Source organism: Schistocerca piceifrons, chromosome 2, assembly GCF_021461385.2.
Source record: "Schistocerca piceifrons isolate TAMUIC-IGC-003096 chromosome 2, iqSchPice1.1, whole genome shotgun sequence".
NCBI lineage: Eukaryota > Metazoa > Arthropoda > Insecta > Orthoptera > Acrididae > Schistocerca > Schistocerca piceifrons.
In genome coordinates this window covers 640,149,210-640,169,445 of record NC_060139.1, presented here as the reverse complement: position 1 = coordinate 640,169,445, position 20,236 = coordinate 640,149,210, and the positions used below count along the sequence as shown (strand labels likewise).

At 39.7% G+C, this 20,236-nt stretch overlaps 1 protein-coding gene across 1 annotated transcript in view; it reads left to right on the top strand.

Moving 5' to 3' along the window:
- LOC124776988 (phenoloxidase 2-like) overlaps window positions 1–20,236 on the top strand; it is a 309,427-nt gene that overhangs the window by 160,354 nt on the left and 128,837 nt on the right. Inside the window, exon 7 of the mRNA XM_047252233.1 lies at window positions 11,403–11,567. Within this exon, the coding sequence (XP_047108189.1) occupies window positions 11,403–11,567 (165 nt within the window). The remainder of the gene's footprint in view (window positions 1–11,402; window positions 11,568–20,236) is intronic.

Sequence of the window (20,236 nt, the reverse complement as noted above, 5' to 3'; positions counted from 1 at the left end):
TTTCAGCAAGGGTCATCAGACATATGCACAAATTATAGGCCTATATTGCTGACATAGAATTAAGAAACATATTTTATATTCACATATTATGATTTTGGAGGACTAAAACCCCTTGCACAGAAATCAACATGGCAAAATTTGGCTCACTCTGTTTGTCCAGGAGATCCAGAGTGCTATGTATGAAGGTGCTGAGTTTGTGATACAGTGTTCCCTGACTTCTGGAAGGCATTCAGTATAGTGCTGCACTGCCATTTAGTAAACAGAATTCAAACTTACTAAGTATTGGACCATATTTGTGGTTGTATGTAAGAGTTCCATGCGTATAGAACTCAGTACATTGACAAATGCAAAAGTAATTTAAAGAGCACCACAAAGGACTGTTGTAAGACTGCTGCTACACACATTAAAAAAAGTTTTGCATCACCCCATTTCCCAGAACTCCTTGAAGATAGACATTGACTGTGGATATTGTATCACAGACACAGTCCATTTGACTGTTCAGAGATGTCACTAAACCCTCCCAAAGATATGGACAACCATGGATGAGCAGCGCCTATTAGACAGAGGAGATCCGAGAGCTTATTAGTTCCAGTCATTCAACCAGGAAGGAGGTACACAGCTCTTGTTGTCTGTAGTTCAATCATGGCTAGATGGTCAATACTGCGGTTCAGTTGTGTCCGCATTGTTACTTTGTCTTCTCCACAAGGGAAGTTTCCAGGCATATCGGAGTGAACCAAAGCAGTGTTGTGTGGACATGGAGCTGCCTAAGGGCTACTACTGCAGTGGATGACTGCTACCTATGGATTGTGGCTCGGAGGAACCCTGATAGCAACACCACCATGTTGAATAATGCTTTTTGTGCAGCCACAGGACGTCGTGTTACAACTCAAACTGTGAAAATGCATGATGCGCAGTTCACTCCCCATGTCCATGGTGAAGTCCATCTTTGCAACCATGACACCATGGGGTACAGTTGGGCCCAACAACATGCCAAATGGACCACTCGGCATTGGCATCACATTCTCTTCACCAATGAGTGTTACATATACCTACAACCGACAATCATCAGAGACGTGTTAGGAGGCAAACTGGTCAGGCTGAACGCCTTAGAGACACTGTCCAGTGAGTGCAGAAAGGTGGAGGTTCCCTACTGTTTTGGGATGGCATTATGTGAGTCCGATGTATGCTGCTGGTGGTCATGGAAGGTGCCATAATGGCTGTACAATACATGAATGCCATCCTCCGACCAATACTGCAACCATATCGGCAGCATACTGGTGAGGCATTTGTCTTCATGGACAACAATTTGCTTCTCCATTATGCACATCTTGTGAATGACTTCCTTCAGGATAAAAACATCGCTTGACTAGAGTAGCCAGCATGTTCTACAGACAAGAACACTATTGAACATGTCTGGGATAAATTGAAAAGGACTGTTTATGGACAATGTGACCCACCAACCAATCTGAGGGATCTATGCTGAATTGCCATTGGGGAGTGGGACAATCTGGACCAACAGTGCCTTGATGAACTTGTGGATGGTATGTCATGACGAATACAGGCATGAGTCAGTGCAAGAGGATGTGCTACTGGGTATTAGAGGTACTGGTGTGTACAGCAATCTTGACCACCTCCTCTGAAGGTCTCACTGTATGGTGGTACAACATGCAATGTGTGGTTTTCATGGGCAATAAAAAGGGAGGAAATGATATTTATTTCGATCTCTATTCCAATTTTCTGTACAGGTTCCGGAGCTCTTGGAACAAAGGTGATGCAAAACTTTTTTTATGTGTGTATTTCCAGTTTACATTACTAATAGTTTGAATATCATGGAGGCTCTGTGAGAGCATTTGAAGATGATACTGTTGTCTGTAGGAAGACTGAAATGCCAGAAGACTGTAGGAAAATGTAGGAAGAAATGCAGAGGACAGACAGTTGATGTGGGGACTGGTAGTTTATGCTGAATTTAAATATTTGTAACATATTGTGCTTAAACAGTTGATGAGGAGTTACTGGAAACTAACTGCTATCTAGGGGTAACATCCAGAGCAACCTAAAGAGGAATGGTAACATAAAACAAATAGCAAGAAAACAGATGCCAGGCTGAAATTCACTGGGAGAATCTTACAGAAAGATAATTTATCCATAAAATAAGTAGCTTACAAAACACTCATTTGACATATTCTTGACTATTGTTTATTAGTCTGACACCCCTACCAAATAAGAATAATATGAGGGGTATTCAGTAAGTAATGTAACACATCTTTTTGTCAGCCAGTTTTGGTTGAAAAAATGTGAAATTTTTTGTGGGATATCATGGAATATTCCCGCTTCAGCCCCTATAATTCCATGAAGTTCTGATAAGTGGTCATGGTATAAATAGCCTTTAAAATGACATCTGTAATGGAGCTGTTTACCCAGCAGAGATCTGTCACTGAGTTTCTTTTGGCAGAAAACCAGACCATCAGTTATTCATAGGCACTTGGAGAATGTCTCCAGTGACCACCAGTGAACAAAAGCATGATGAGTCATTGGGGAAGGCATCCATCATCATCACAGTGGGACCAGACAAACCTGTCCGATCTCCTAAGTACCAACCATCCAAACAAAGCTGTGATTCCTATAATGTTGAAAATTGAAGAAATGACTGCAGCATGTTCGTCACCACAGAAATGCAAACAAACTTCTCATTCTACATGGCAGCACAAGCCTCACACAGGTTGTGCAACTGAGAGGAGCTCAAACATCATTGGACTGTTCTTCCTCATTCACCCTACAACCCACATCTCGTACCTTCCGAATTCCATCTGTTTGGCCCAATCAGTGAGGCATTCTGCAGGAAGTAGTGTGTGGATGATAGGGAGACTGTATGCAACCAGATGACTCTGATGTTGTCCAGTAGAGGGTACAATGTGGCTATAGAGGCCCTCCCAGTAAGGTGGCACAAGGCCATCACATTGAACAGAGGTTATGTTAAAAAATAAATAGAGATTTTTAGCCAGGAGACTGGGAAATAATATGGTGTATATGTATCCTGAATAAAACCAACCTGCTCTCGGAAAAAAATGTTTGTATTACTTTTAGAATGTCCATCATAGTACAGACAAGGATGATCTAAAAAAAGAGAGGTATGTTTTTTATGGGATTGTTCAGTTGGAGCAAGATCATTGTGGGGATGTAGGTGTAGAAATAACAGACAATAAGGTGAGTTATGGATGACCATATTTTTTCATTTAGGTGCTCATTTCTCAATAGCTTTCTTCATTCATTCTAGAACTGCAACTGAAATCCAGTAGCTTCTAAGCTATAAGACCTACAACAGTTACAATTTAATGTTTCTGTGACATGTAAAACATCAAACATTAATATTTTCAGAACTAATTTAAACACATAGCTATATAATGTGTGACTATTTGGTTACAATAGGTCAGCTCAACTGAATGAGAAGTACTTGTAAACTGCCATACTTCATTACTAAAGTTAATTCTCTAATACTATTTAGTGTTAGCTATTGGAACAATTGTAAATATATTCATTTCAACTAAAAATGTAACTACGGTCAATTTAAATGTAGAAATTTCAATTCAAATTTTCAAGAATACTTTTTACTTATTATATCTTTGTTTATAATTAAACATATCTAAAAACAAAGATGATGTGACTTACCAACCGAAAGCGCTGGCACGTCGATAGACACACAAACAAACACAAACATACACACAAAATTCTAGCTTTCGCAACCAACGGTTGCTTTGTCAGGAAAGAGGGAAGGAGAGGGAAAGACGAAAGGATGTGGGTTTTAAGGGAGAGGGTAAGGAGTCATTCCAATCCCAGGAGCAGAAAGACTTACCTTAGGGGGAAAAAAGGACGGGTATACACTCGCACACACACACACATATCCATCCACACATATACAGACATAAGCAGACATATTCAAAGGCAAAGAGTTTGGGCAGAGATGTCAGTTGAGGCGGAAGTGCAGAGGCAAAGATGTTGTTGAATGACAGGTGAGGTATGAGTGGCGGCAACTTGAAATTAGCGGAGATTGAGGCCTGGTGGATAATGGGAAGAGAGGACATATTGAAGAGCAAGTTCCCATCTCCGGAGTTCGGATAGGTTGGTGTTGGTGACAAGTATCCAGATAACCCGGACGGTGTAACACTGTGCCAAGATGTGCTGGATGTGCTGGCCGTGCACCAGAGTTCGGATAGGTTTCCCTCTAACACCAACCTATCCGAACTCCGGAGATGGGAACTTGCTCTTCAATATGTCCTCTCTTCCCATTATCCACCAGGCCTCAATCTCCGCTAATTTCAAGTTGCCGCCACTCATACCTCACCTGTCATTCAACAACATCTTTGCCTCTGCACTTCCGCCTCGACTGACATCTCTGCCCAAACTCTTTGCCTTTGAATATGTCCGCTTATGTCTGTATATGTGTGGATGGATATGTGTGTGTGTGTGTGTGTGTGTGTGTGTGTGTGTGTGTGTGTGTGTGTGTGTGCAAGTGTATACCCGTCCTTTTTTCCCCCTAAGGTAAGTCTTTCCGCTCCTGGGATTGGAATGACTCCTTACCCTCTCCCTTAAAACCCACATCCTTTCGTCTTTCCCTCTCCTTCCCTCTTTCCTGACAAAGCAGCCGTTGGTTGTGAAAGATAGAATTTTGTTTGTATGTTTGTGTTTGTTTGTGTGTCTATCGACGTGCCAGCGCTTTCGTTTGGTAAGTCACATCATCTTTGTTTTTAGATATATTTTTCCCACGTGGAATGTTTCCCTCTATTATATTTATACATCTACATCTACATCTACATTTATACTCCGCAAGCCACCCAACGGTGTGTGGCGGAGGGCACTTTACGTGCCACTGTCATTACCTCCCTTTCCTGTTCCAGTCGCGTATGGTTCGCGGGAAGAACGACTGCCTGAAAGCCTCCGTGCGCGCTCTAATCTCTCTAATTTTACATTCGTGATCTCCTCAGGAGGTATAAGTAGGGGGAAGCAATATATTCGATACCTCATCCAGAAATGCACCCTCTTGAAACCTGGCGAGCAAGCTACACCGCGATGCAGAGCGCCTCTCTTGCAGAGTCTGCCACTTGATTTTATTAAACATCTCCGTAACGCTATCACGGTTACCAAATAACCCTGTGACGAAACGCACCGCTCTTCTTTGGATCCTCTCTATCTCCTCCGTCAGACCAATATGGTATGGATCCGACACTGATGAGCAATACTCAAGTATAGGTCGAACGAGTGTTTTGTAAGCCACCTCCTTTGTTGATGGACTACATTTTCTAAGGACTCTCCCAATGAATCTCAACCTGGTACCCGCCTTACCAACAATTAATTTTATATGATCATTCCACTTCAAATCGTTCCGCATGCATACTCCCAGATATTTTACAGAAGTAAATGCTACCAGTGTTTGTTCCGCTATCATATAATCATACAATAAAGGATCCTTTTTTCTATTACACAAGTATTTATTCTAGGGTATATATTACAATTAAATGAAAAATATTTCATAGATTATCAACATTAATTCTATTTAATTTCACAGAATGTATTTGCTTTACTGTACAAACATTACCAATTATGTATCAGTAATTTGCACTATGACTTCAAACTACTCTAACGAAACAGCAGTAGCACAACTAAAAACATGTGTTTGTCAGATTGAAGCGCGTGAAAGTCATAGATCATGTATAGTTATGTAATCCAAATCATTTATGTGTTGTGATCATAGCTTGTTACTACTTTCCATCTATAACTGCATATATGTTAAATCAGTTATTCAAAATGACAGTCACACATTTTGACTGTCATTTTGAATAATTGATTATAAGTAAATTAATCACTGTTTATCTCCATACAACTATGTTGTCTAAAAAATATATGTTAAATATAAATATGGAAATTGTTGTTGTTGTGGTCTTCTGTCCAGAGACTGGTTTGATGCAGCTCTCCGTGCTACCCTATCCTGTGCAAGCTTCTTCATCTCTGAGTAACTACTGCAACCAACATCCTTTTGAATCTGCTTAGTGTATTCATCCCTTGGTCTCCCTCTATGATTTTTTCCTCAACACTGCCCTCCAGTACTAAATTGGTGATCCCTTAATGCCTCAGAACATGTCCTACCAACTGGTTCCTTCTTCTAAAGTTGTGCCACAAATTCCTCTTCTCCCCAATTCTATTCAGTACCTCCTCATTAGTTACATGATCTACCCATCTGATCTTCAGGAGTCTTCTGCAGTACCACATTTCAAAAGCTTCTATTTTCTTCTTGTCTAAAGTATGTATGTTTCACTTCCATTCATGGCTACACTCCATACAAATACTTTCTGAAAAGTCTACCTGACGCTTAAATCTATACCCAGTGTTAATAAATTTCTCTTCTTTAGAAATGCTTTTCTTGCTGTAGCCAGTCTACATTTTATGTCCTCTCTACTTCTACCATCACCAGTTATTTTGCTTCCAAAATAGCAAAACTCATTTACTATTTTAAGTGTCTCATTTCCTAATCTAATTCCCTCAGCATCATCTGATTTAATTCGACTACATTTCATTATCCTCATTTTGCTTTCATTGATGTTCATATTATTCCTCCTTTCATGACACTGTCCATTCCATTCAACTGCTCTTCCAGGTCCTTCGATGTCTCAGACAGAATTGCAATGTTGTCAGAAAACTTCAAAGTTTTTATTTCATCTCCACGGATTTTAATTCTTACTCCAAATGTTTCTTTTGTTTCCTTTACTGCTTGCTATATATATAGATTGAACAACATTGGGGATAGGCTACAATTCTGTCTCACTCCCTTCTCAACCACTGCTTCCCTTTCATGCCCCTTTACTTTTATTATTGTCATCTAGTTTCTGTACAAATTGAAAATAGCCTTTCGCTCCCTGTATTTTACCCATACCACCTTCACAATTTGAAAGAGAATATTCCAGTCAGTATTGTCAAAAGCTTTCTCTAAGTCTACAAATGCTATAAATGTAGGTTTGCCTTTTCTTAACCTATCTTCTAAGATTGTTCCAACATTTCTACGGCATCCAAATGGATCTTCCCCGAATCCGGCATCTGCCAGTATACAATTTAACTTACTTAAAATTAAAAAGTCCAGTAAGCACAATAATTTTAAATTGAGTACATATCTCATTTAGTTGCAGTGCTATAGTTTACACTGAAATGTCCTCATTGCAGCCCCAGGAACATAAGTAGAATCCACAGAATTGGATTTTTGTAACGATACTGAAACTTGAAGTTTCAACTGGGTACCTCTTCCATTTATTACATTTACTATTTTGCTGCCCACACAAAATTCAGTATAACATCTTTTTAAATGGAGGATTTCATATTTTAAGTTAACATAATTTTGGCAATCAACTGTGTGTGAATTCTCATTCAGAACTTTTCATGATGAGTTCTACTTAATGTTCTACTGGTATGCACCTGACAATACTGATACTGATACAAAGAAAACAAATACAAATGGCTGAATAAATGTAATATTGATTACTGCAGTTTACTGAGTTTGCATGTAATCACATGTCTAATTTAAAATAATTATTATCAATTTACTCTTCTACAGCAAATATTTTTTCATACATTTTAATGTATATTACTAAAAAAACTTGAAACCAGTAATGTTTTGCAGGTTATTTTTAGTTTCAGTATAATAATTACATAATTTTCAATGAAATGTTTGATGTTACAAAAGAGATTAGTCAATTCCCTCTGATTAACAAATAACAAAAACAGATTTCTCATTATCTTGTCTAAATTTGTACAGAGGTGTGTCTTAATTTCAATAAAATATGATTGAATTACTGTGCAGGACCCAAGTTTTGTACACAAATCACAATTTTGCTATCATAAACTTCAAAAATGGCTCTGAGCACTATGGGACTTAACATCTATGGTCATCAGTCCCCTACAACTTAGAACTACTTAAACCTAACTAACCTAAGGACAGCACACAACACCCAGCCATCACGAGGCAGAGAAAATCCCTGACCCCGCCGGGAATCGAACCCGGGAACCCGGGCGTGGGAAGCGAGAACGCTACCGCACGACCACGAGATGCGGGCTCATAAACTTCCTCTATATATCATCACAATAATAATACCCCTTAGTGACTTATGCAATAAGCTGCATCTCAACAGTCTATAGTATACTGCGGAGTATACTTATTTACTGTATGTTAGATAATGTATCTTATTTGTGCTACAGACTTTATTCTTGTCAAATGTCTCATTCTTAGTTTGACAATTTTTATAAACAATGATGCTTATCACAAACAATCCAGTATTTTCAATTTAGATTCAGATAATATTAGTTTCCTTTCCTTAGGTCACAGGATTCCTTATGTATCAGGTAATTATTGTATGTTCCTTATGATACAGTGCAGATGTGAGCTATGTGTGTGGAAAAATAATTGCTTGCATGTGTCTATGTGAGATAGTTTTCACAGTTTTTGCAGGTGCAGTACTTAGTAGGCTGACAATCACCCATTGAAAACAACTTCGTTAAATTGTGTAGAGTTTTCACAAAGTATTTGACATGTCTAAGTTTAGGCCTGCCACTGTAAATTTTCCAGCATTTCACTTACATTGTATCAGGAGACAATGTGACTATGATCATTTCCATGGTTTTCTTTGTATACGTTTCGCATCCCTGAATAATCTAGCATAATGAAGATCCTACATATTTGTACATATATTACCAAAGTCTTGTCTAATAAATTTTATTTGGTAGAAAATGTGGAGTTATCTAGTATCCTGCCAAAAAACCAAGACTTTCCATTCGATTTATCAGCAAATTAGCTTTCATATCTCCACGCTTTAGTAGGCAAGGCATTTTCCTGTCACCACTAACTATATTTGTAACTTACTACTTACTTTACTGTATATGTTTCTAGCTACTTGTAGGTTGTCTTGCATATCTCAAGATATTTTTGCTAACCAAAAAGTAAAGATATATGGGGTCAACACAAAGTCTTGCCCTGATTATAAAAATTTATAACAGAATAACTGTTTGACATAATAAGTTACATCTTATGCCATTACATAGGTTAGTGTTACTAGTTGTTGTGACCAATAAATGGCACTACTGCTCCACAACACTGATGTGGTCTGTTATGTCGTGTTAGTTGCTGGTGAAATGGCGTCGAAGCAGGAGAAAGCACAAGGTGTGCTTTGGTTTCATGAACTGAAATCGCCTATCAGTGTTCAACATAAATTTTGGACCTCTTATGGATGCAGCTCTCCTGACATTAAATCAATAAGGCAATGTATGCAAAGTTTAATGAAACAGGCAGTGTCGAAGGTCATCCTGAAGTGGTAGGCCTTGTGTGAGTGATGTAACTGTTAATCATGTTCGGCAATCGTTTCAACAGAGTCCGTCTAAATCAACTCGTCAAGCATCGCGTGAACTTCAAATACCACAAGCAAGCATGGTGAAGATTCCTCATGTAAGTCTTAGGTTGCATACTTGATGATGATGATGATGATGAGGTCTCATACTCCGAGGAGCATAGGGGTGGATGCGGGAGACCCGCACTGCTGTACTAGGCAAGTTCCTAATGGAGGTGGTTTCCCATTGCCTTCCTCCAACTGTAATGGGGATGAATGATGATGATGATGATGAAGACGACACAACAACACCCAGTTATCTTAGGCAGGAAAAATCCCTGACCCAGCCAGGAGTCGAATGCGGGACCCCGTGCGGGGGAAGCGAGAATGCTACCGCAAGACCATGAGCTGCGGGCCATAAGACTGAATAGTGGGATACTTACAAAGTGCAAATCATGCATGCCTTGGAACTGAATGATTTTCTGACACATGCTGATTTTGCAACTGAGATTGTCAACAGGATTGATGTTGCTAATGATTACTTAAATTGCATACGTTTACCAATGAATCCATCTTTCATGTCATTGGAATGATAAATAAGCATAATGTGCATATATGGGGTTCAGAATCTCCACATGCTACTGTACAGTTACAGCAAGACAGTGAAAAAGTGAATGTTTGGTGCTGCCTCATACATAACAAGGTTTTTGGACTGTTTTTCTTTGCAGAAAAATCCGTTACTGCTAACATTTACTTAGACGTTTGCAACAGTTGATTGCCCCACAGTTAGAAGAATATCAACCATGGATACTTTTTCAGCAAGATGGAGCATCCCCCCCCCCCCCCCCCCTCTCCACTGGGCTTTGATAGTGCAGGACTGGAAGGAACAGTCCAACACCCTGGCCATCCCGCTCTCCAGACATTACGCCCCTTGACTTTTTTCTGCACTATATCGAGAACAGAGTCTTCATCACACCAGTTGCTGATGTCGACAAACTGAAGGCTAGGATACAAGCTGCTGCGGGTACTGTGACAGAACACACAGAACACATGTTATGAAACACCTGGTGGGAACTGGAATACCACCTCAATGTTCTCCAAGCTACCAAGGGAGCACACATTGAGGTTTACTAATGTAAGTGGTATTAAAAAAATCGTATAACACTAACCTATGTAATGGCATCAAATGTAAATTATTATGCCAAACAGTTATTCTGTAATAAATTGTTATAATCAGGGAAGGACTTTGTGCTCACCCTGTACTTTCTCAAAATATGTTTTTCACACTCTCTGTTTGACATATCACAAATAACCAAAGAAGGAAAGGTTACTGCTTACTGTAAAGATGACACATTATGACTTTCACCCTCTTTGTTATGTGTTGCCCTCTGCCAATGCACCTGTCCATCTTCCCCCTTCCCTGCTCCTCTCCTATTGGTAGCTGAGTAGCTGTACACCCCACCAGATCTCCCCCAGCTGTACACTACTGTGCCTTTGCATTCTTTACCACCTCCAAATTCCTGCTGTTCCATGTGACATTTTCATTCAAGTACGAGCTGCCAAAGATGGTGGTTGTGTGCATGAGGTTTGCTTGCTTGTGCGAATGACAGTGTACAAGTTTCCATTTCTGATGAAGGCTGTGGCCAAAAGTTAACGTCTAGGTCTTTTAGTTGTGCTTGTCACAACTTAACAAGTCATTTTTATGGTAAGTAGCAGTCTGTCTTTTCCTTATATTGTTGATATTCCAACCTGGAGTTTCCTTTATTTCAAAGAAGGAAATGGGTCCAAAATGAAAAGTGCCAAAATTATGGCAGGTATTAATATAATCACTTTTCTCCTAAGTGGAAATACTAAGGTAGAGTAAAAGCATGCTATAGAAAGGAAAAATTATAAATTATTTTAGTATAATGGACAAATATATTACAAGGCAGAAAATGAAAGGTCTTTTATCACACTACTGTTATGCATTCTGTGTTGTTTCAGTGCTGTATTAATTTTCAAGTTGTAAATATTATTATTATTTTTTCATTCCTATCCTTTTTCTAGGAAAGGGGAGAAGTTGTGAACTTGACATCAACAATTGGTATTGATATATTAGGTAATATGGTGGAATCAAGTATACTATCTGTTAACAGGAATTTTTATGGTGACCTTCACAATCTTGGGCATTTAGTCATTGCTTTATGTCATGATCCTGATGGGAGACACTTGGTAAGCAAGACAATGGCAACAGAAATAAGTCTATTACTGACATGAATATATTCATCATTGTAAACTTTCCTAATTTAATAATATTATATTAAAATTCCATTAAGTTAGTGATAATTTATTCATCTCAAATGAGTAATCTAATTGGTCTCACATTAAAATTTGAAAGTACATTATAATATTATGTGTTTTTCTTTGTACTTCTAATTCCTTAATCTATTATCTTTTTGCTGAGGGGATCATCAGCGCTCAATCATTCACAATACATGAAGAGGGAGATAGGGAGGGAAGAAGAAAATAGAGAAGGGAGGAAAAGGGACAGAGAGAGAAAAGAGAGAGAAAAAGGCACCTGGTGGAGAGGAAGAATGCTGGAAGAAGGCAGTACCTGATTTAAATGCGGGAAGGAATGGTATGGATAGAAGAGAGAAGGGAAAAAGGATAAGTGAGGCAGTGGGAAATTGGTTAGTCGAGATTTAACCAGCGGGACTGCAAGATTGCAGAATATGCTGAGGAAACAGTTTCCTCCTGTGTAGTTCGGAGAAATGTGTTGGAGAGCAGTATCCAAGTGACCCACATAGTGAAGCATCTGTTGAAGTCATTTGTGTTGTGGAGCACAGTATGTTCGGCAATTGGATGGTGAAGTTTGTTGTTTGCTACAATTTGGCTGTGGCCACTCATGTGATAGTCAGCTGCTTACCTGTCGTTCCCTCATAGAATACCATGCAGTAACTGCAGCATAGCTGATATGCAGGGTGTCCCATTTATCTTGACTACCCTAAATAACTGTTTGTCCAGATGCAAATTACAAAATGTTTCAAGCAAATGTTCTTTAGCCATCAGCAGGACATCAATCAGCATGATTGCCTTCATTGTAGCTTTGTTTTTTACAAAGATATGAACAGTGGTATGACTGTTTTTAAATGGCACCCTGTATCTTTTTTTCAGTAATTCATTTCCTCTCCTAAAGACCTATTCAAAAATGTATCACAGTGTACCATTCACTGAAACACAACGTTATTAATTACATAACACAACATTGACTTTGAGCCTGGGATCACAAACTTGTCCACTTGCTTAAGTTGTCAGAAAGAAAATGAAAACCAAGTAAAAACATAACACAAAATTGACTTTGACTATCCCATACCATTGCCTGGGAGTAGGCCATTTGAAGTTGCTCAAAGTGGTAACCCTGGACACCAATACACTGGTGCACTTGTTGAATGAAAGATTATTTACTGCTTCCAGTGTTGCCTTCTGAAGAAAATCCAAGCAAGCACAATACATTCCTGCATGTCCTCTGGAGTTGTTGGAGTATAGCGATAGATAACGTCTTTAATGCATCCCCAAAGAAAAAAATCCAGGCCAAGTAACTGTTCCTCCTCGACCAATCTATCTGGCAGGATACCTTTGGTTCAGAACAGGATGTGCATGCAAGGCATTATGTACTGGACATCCATCGTGTTGATACCACATAAGCATTCCGGTTCTTAGCGGCAGTTCATCCAGAAGAGGAGGAGGAATTTGTCTGGGGAAGTTGGCATAGCTGTGCCATTTACACTACCATTGATGAAATAAGGGCCAATAATTGTAGTACCAAGCATCCCACACCAGGTCTTAACTCTCCATTGACACTGATGTTCCACTTGCCTAAGCCATCGTGGGTTGTCGCTGGACCAATAATGCTTGTTCCTCATATGTACCTGTTCTTTGTTTGAAAAGGAACATTCATCAGTAAATAGAACATTGGAGAAGATGTTTGGTTGGTGAAGATTTGCTGCTGTGCCCACTGACAGAACTTTACACGATTCTGGAAATCATTCCCACGCAATTCTTGATGTAGGTGTACATGATGAGAATGGAACTGGTGACAGATAAGAATACAATGTACACTAGTTGTAGGAATGCCAGCCTTGTGTTCCAGCTATCATGTGCTCACATGTGTATTCATAGCAACGGAAGTGAGAACCGTAGCTCGGCAGCTTTGTCTGTGCGAGTGCTACGATGATTGCATTGTTGTGGGTTGAAACTTCTGGTTTCCTGAAGCATCACAACAAGACAAGAAAACATCTGTCAGGAAGGTGGAGTCTTGTCAGGATATTTCTTTCTGTACAGTTCCGCTGCCTGCATAGCATTTCGCCTACCTTCAACAACAACAGCAACAATAATAAAAAAACATTATGTTGATGCAGTTTGTAGGAAGGATAGTCTTTACTGTATGCCTACTCTACACAACAGTATTTAAAAGGACTAAACTACTGTACTAAATGTACCTGTGCATAAGAAAACAGTATTGCAATTACTGTTCTGCTAACTTACAATCCCCATAGATGAGTAGCATTTCTATCTTCTCTTCATTGGTGTACATTCTGCTCACACAACTCTTCCACTGATGATGGTTGACAGAATGATGGGCGTGCATTCTACTTATGTTTACATTGTCCTCTCTCAATGTCAGCACGTGGATGTGTTAATTTACCCCGAGTACCTGCACCAAGCGCAGAGAGTGTCAACGTCAATGTTGTGTTATGTAAGTAATAAAATTGTGTTTCAGTGATGCTACACTGTGATACATTTTTGAATAGGTCTTCAGGAGAGGAAATGAATTACCTAATAAAAAATACAGGGTACCATTTTAAAAAGTCATACCGTTGTTCATATCTTTGTAAAAAACAAAGCTACAATGAAGGTAATCATTCTGATTGATGTCCCCCTGATGGCAAAAGAACTATTGCTTGAAACATTTTGCAATTTGCATCTGTACAAACAGTTATTTAGGGTGGTCAAGATAAATGGGATACTTTGTATAACATATCTGCTTTGATATCTGGCCTTGACTTTCATCAAGTAGGAAATGCCTGTGACTGAACAATGGTAGGTGGATGTGTCTTGCACCTGGGCCGACCACCAGGGTATAACCCTGGGGTGCAGTATTGGAACAGGGATAGACAAGGACATTCTGTAGCTTAGATAGGTGGTGGAACATTACAACTTTTTGACATTAAACGGGTGACGGCTCTCAGAGTGGAGGTACTGTTGGTGGTGCACTTGATACCTGAGATGTGGCGTTTGGCTTCTAGGAAGGTGGCTTGTTGAGTTGAGAAGTATCACTGGAGAAGATTTGGGAGTAGGTGCTGAGGTTATGCAGAAAAGAGCAAAGCTTGTCCTTGGCATGAGTCCAAATCATGAAGATGTCATCAATGAATCAGAACCAGACAAGGGGTGTTTTGGTCATTGACTTTATAGGAAGAATTCCTCCAGATGACTCATAAATAAATTTGCAAAAGTTGGTGCCTTGCAAAACCCATGCAGTACATAAGGTAGCACATTGGATTTGGTTATATATTTGCCTAGATAGTGTTTTAAAGAAGCAGGAACTAGTAGGATTGCTCATAAATAAATGCATTTGATTGCAAATCCCCCTCTCTCTATATGTCTTACATGCTCTATTCTCTGACCTACTTTCATCTTATTGTGCAGCTGTTGAGTCATCTGTCAAAAGAACTGCTTCGCTCTAGCCTGCTACCCCGTATGTGTCTCACCCTACCCTGATCCCATCTCTATCAGTCCAGGCAACTGCTTTCAATAATTAATAATCAATAATCATTTCCCTGCAGTAACAGAATTGTACTCTGGAATACATATGTGGTTGTGTTTGTGAATGTTTGTACTTTTACTGGAAAAAGAGCAAGAGCTTGAAAGTTTGTAGAAATCTGTTTTCTGTTATGTATTTCTATGTTATGTGTATCAGTCCACTTTCCCAAATTTTTGTCAACTATTTCCACAAGGATTTACCAGCTGATTATTTCCAGATGATACTCTGAATGTTTAATTACCTCAAAAGAGTCTTAGTCCACCTAGAAATGAATTTGTCTAACTCAATGTGGGAAGAATTATGTAAAATATCAAAAGAAAAGTTGAATATTGTGTACAATGACTTAAAGTTCTTATCTGAATACAGTTATATATTAAAACAGTATGGGTTTGGTAGTTGCTTCATAAGTTTCAGTATTCATGTAACTTACTACCAAGACAGAACTCCGTTAAATAGATCAAATATCACAAAAAGGAGTAGTGACAGGGTGAGTTCAAACATCATGCTGTTAACTGCCAGAATTACTTGTAATGAAGTTTTAACATTGACCACAAAATTTTTATTTTATTCTTCCTTACATTTTGCATTGTCGAAGGAAGAGGGGAAGCATGAAGTGAGAAATGTATCTGTATTCTAAATTGAATATAGTATAACCAGAGCCTTGTTGATACAGTGTGTTGTGTCCAACTTGTTTTTACTAAGCATAAGTGCGAACTCCCTCATATGTGGCCATAGAATGACAAAGATAACTGTGCTGCCATATCGTTGTAACGTACAGTAGATGGCATTGTCATGAAAGGAATACATGCTTTTCTGCAGTTACAAAAAACGACAAGTGTATATCTTACAATTGTATATGAGCACAGTTATATATATGCCATTCATTTATGACCTCATGTATTCCTGAAATGAAATGAAACATGGAAGATGCTACTGTCCAGGGATACACCTATGTCAAGGGCTCATAAACCAACCCAAAAAAGTAAACAGACGTAACTTTCAACACAAAGTTAGGTTTATATAAACAGCACATGTACGTTTTTTTCTACCAAAATGTAAACTAGATATACAATTAGTGATGGCAAATTTGGTTTTACTGTTCTAAGCCTCCTAGCTTCTAAAATACTTACTTGTTGGATTTTAAAGGGTGGCAATGATGCTACAATTATGCACAAAGCAAGGTTGCGTGCACTATCCTGAAGCCTGATGTATACTGATCAATATCCTACACATGTTTTGCTTGCACTGTTCAGTCTACTTGTGTCTCCTAATTGGGTCTGTTGTTCTGCTATTGGTGTCAAACAGAGAAATACACTGTAACAAATTTTGTGTACTATTTAGATATTGATTATCCTGTTTCAGTGTAGCTCATCACATTTGGTTTCATCTAATCAATATGCCAGTCTTCAGTAATAAAGAAAACTTGATATTATATCAATTTATGGCAAATGTCACAGAGATGCAAACAGATCCACAGTGTTATAGATAGTGAGTGAATGCTATCCAGATTTAAAGTACCCTTCACGTCATACCATTGCCAACATCTGCACTATCCTCCTTGAAATAGGCATCTTGGTTCACAGAAAGCAATGTACAAATGCAGTAGCTAACAATGGAAATGAAATTACTATGGCTGCTATAGCACACAGTCCTGAGGTGAGGGGATGAGAGATTGCACACAGTTTAGTAATAAGCCATAGTAGTGTGTGGAGAATTTTGTATAGGTATATGTTTGATATCTCATTCAACCAAGTAATGTATGGGGATGCCTTCACTTGTTTCTAGGAAAAGATCATTTTCAGGCAAATCAGATGAGCCATTCAACTGCAGTTAGCTGACATCAGGTTTGCAGCTCCTAGCACTTTCTGGTGGCAGACAGTAAAGTCTTACACTAGTCTTCTCACCGTGTACTGTTTGCATGTTTTCATTATTGTGGATTTGTTTATGTAATACTGCTCTCATTTGCAAAATGAAAAAAATATAGTTGCAATTTGTGCACTGTAATGTATGACAGTATCACCAAATTATTCAAGGTACAGGCACGATAATCAAAATTTTCATAAAAATTGATGATACTTGTACTCTCAAATGGCTGCAACTTTTTTCATTACTTTAGTAGAGTGAAAAACAGCTGAGAAGCTAAGAAATATAGGTTTCTGTTTAACTTGCATGGCCTTACAACAGATTACATTGAAAGGTTATTCTCTCTGACTTCTAATCTTGAGTTTCACAGACCTTTCTGTCCTAGAAAATTATGGAAAGAATGACATTGCCACAACATTCTTCTACCCACATACCAAATATTAGGCTTCTCATATGTGTAATTTATATCGAATTTGCTCAAAATCGAAACTGATTAAACAAGAAATTAATTTTTTTGAAGAAATGTGTTTATTTGAACAGTCTGATATAGAATGTCTCATTTACTGTAGGCCTTGGTGAAATCTAAATATCTTGTTTCTGAAACATTTATAGGTTTGCAAACAGAATCAAAAAGAAACATTCTGTCACCTTCTTTATAATGGTTTTCCCCATAAAAGAATGTTCTTTGAAAATCTGCTCTACTTTACAAACTCCTTGTCATTATTAGGGACAATTTTTATTTGTTACCAAAAACACTAAAGGCAGTCACACAACACACAAGGCACACAAGGTACTTGTTCTAAAGTCACACTGCTGTACTAAAGGAGTCTTAATATCAATAATCCTGAATTCCTGCAACATATTTGATCCTAATGGCAGTTTCTTCATCTGAAACATCTTTAGCAAGAGAATTTCCTATGCCACTACTACTGGGATTTGTACTAAAGAAACAGTTTGCTCAATTTTCAAAACATTTCACACAGATAAAAACTACATAAATAATGATATTGTCTAGATGTTCCTCTAAGAGTAAACTCATTAAGTTAACTAGCTTATATCACAAAGTCTGCCAACTGTCTCTGATTCTCCATTCCAGTGCAATACATTAATAAATATTACTGCAGTACAAAAGTCTTTTTATATGGGAAGGCTGTGTTTCTCAGTGAATTTTGTTGATGAAATCCCCTCAGGTCATCAGCTGAGACAAGGCATTGTGGCACCGATGAGGTCGACACCAGCATCGATATGCGTTCGTCTTAGGACTCTGAGCATCGTCTTTGGACTCTGAGCATTGTCTTTGGGCTGTTCCGCCATGTTCAGTTCTTTGTGAGCCTTGCATGTGTTTAGGTGAATAAATGACCTACTGCTCAATGGGTGTTATTTGGTGTAACCAACCCGAACAACTACCTCACTGGTGACCCCGAGTTGGAACATCTTCCGTTTTTGCTGTTTTACTGTGTCCGCGACCCCCACGTCAGTTATTTTCGCGTGTATTACATCGACACAGCATTTGAACAATGACTTCAGACCAGCGCCTAACGCTGGATTATGTTATCAACTTGCATCATGTTGCCGGCGATGTACACCTGCCAGGACTGCAACACGATGCCTCTCACTCGATGATTACGCCGATTATGCCGGACGTTTTTGAGTCTGCAACAATACGTGAGGTTAGGAGTGAGCATGACTCCGGCTATCAAACGCTTTTGTTTCCACCACATGTGCCCTCCCTCATCGACTGTGCAGTTACCTCTTACAGATCTCCGTGCAGTGCGGGACCAATGCCGATTCCTGCAAATGCTTTGTTGGACAACCTACCACTGCCAGGACAATGATTTGCCACACTGCAATCTGTGCAGTACCACATGGATACCTGCCACATGGCCAGAACTGCTTTGTTCACAGGTCTACTTCCTCAGCATCCGACCACGCCTGTGCCTGCCTTGGTTCAGCATCAGCACAGGCCTTCCTACTTCGATACTTCGGCCTGCAACAGGAACAATAACTTGTTATCTGTGCCTGACCTCCACCTCCATTCCACTGGTATGCCTCAGTGTTTTGTGCCACAACATTTGCCTTATCCGCACATCGTTTTGAGTGGAGTGACTATGAACAGTGAACATTCACACATTCCATCCCACGTTCGACATCATTTCCCACACTGTGCTTCTGAACAGCACCCACCCCTGCAGCCTCCCTGCAACACAGGTGGTCCCAGCTCTGATCACACATCAAGCTTTCCACAGACTAACACCTGTTCTCAAACTTTGAACTTTTTCTCACCTGTCGCCCCCACGCTGGCTCCAGTCGAGCTTCCGCTACCATTCTCAGCACATCTCGGTGCCTCATCCATGTCGGTCTTCCGCGATGTGTCAATCCGAAACACCCACAACATGTTGAGCTTCCGCAACTGCAATCAACACATTATGGTGTCTCTCCCGCATCGGCCTTCTGCGTCGCGATCGATCACGCTCAACCACAATGTGTCACCTCCATGCTGCCACTCGAACAGCCATCGCTGCCACATCCCCTGGAGGCACTCTCTCCTTGAATACTACAGCAACAACAGCTCGATTCAGGCAGTGCCCCGATGAATTCAACTCAACCTGTTCTTCGGAACATTCTACAATGCTTGTTGAAGCTGCCGCCGTTTAATCCCAACAGAGCAACAACCTGGTTCAAAATTGTGGACGAAGTGTTCAACCATTATTAACTCGACGAGTCAACCAGGTTTCTGTGCCTCATCACCCACCTGCACGACCAGGAGGACTTGATTACTGACCTGGTCAACGCCCCGGACTCATCTACCTGGTACACTCTAGCCAAAAAGACAGCTCTACGTTGGCTTGCATGCTCAACTGAGGCAGCAATACGGCAAGTGCTCCACGTTGAGCAACTAGGCAACAACAAACCTTCCCAGCTCTGGAGACAGGTATGTGCCCTGGTCAGCGCTGATCTATTCTCTGGCACAGCCCTCCTCCCCATCTGGTAAGATAAACTATCTCCTCACATACGCTTTGCTCTGGCTCAAAGGTCTCCTGAACCTGTCGAACAAAGAATGACAATTTGCTGACAAGCTACATGATGTATTACTGCTCTAGTTTGCCAACCACTGCCTACCTTACAAGTCTCAGGTTCAGGCTCATTGCCCTGCAGCTGGATGCGGCTGGGGCCGTACTGTGTTGACCGTTCTGCTCGCTCCAGGAAGCAGTAAACA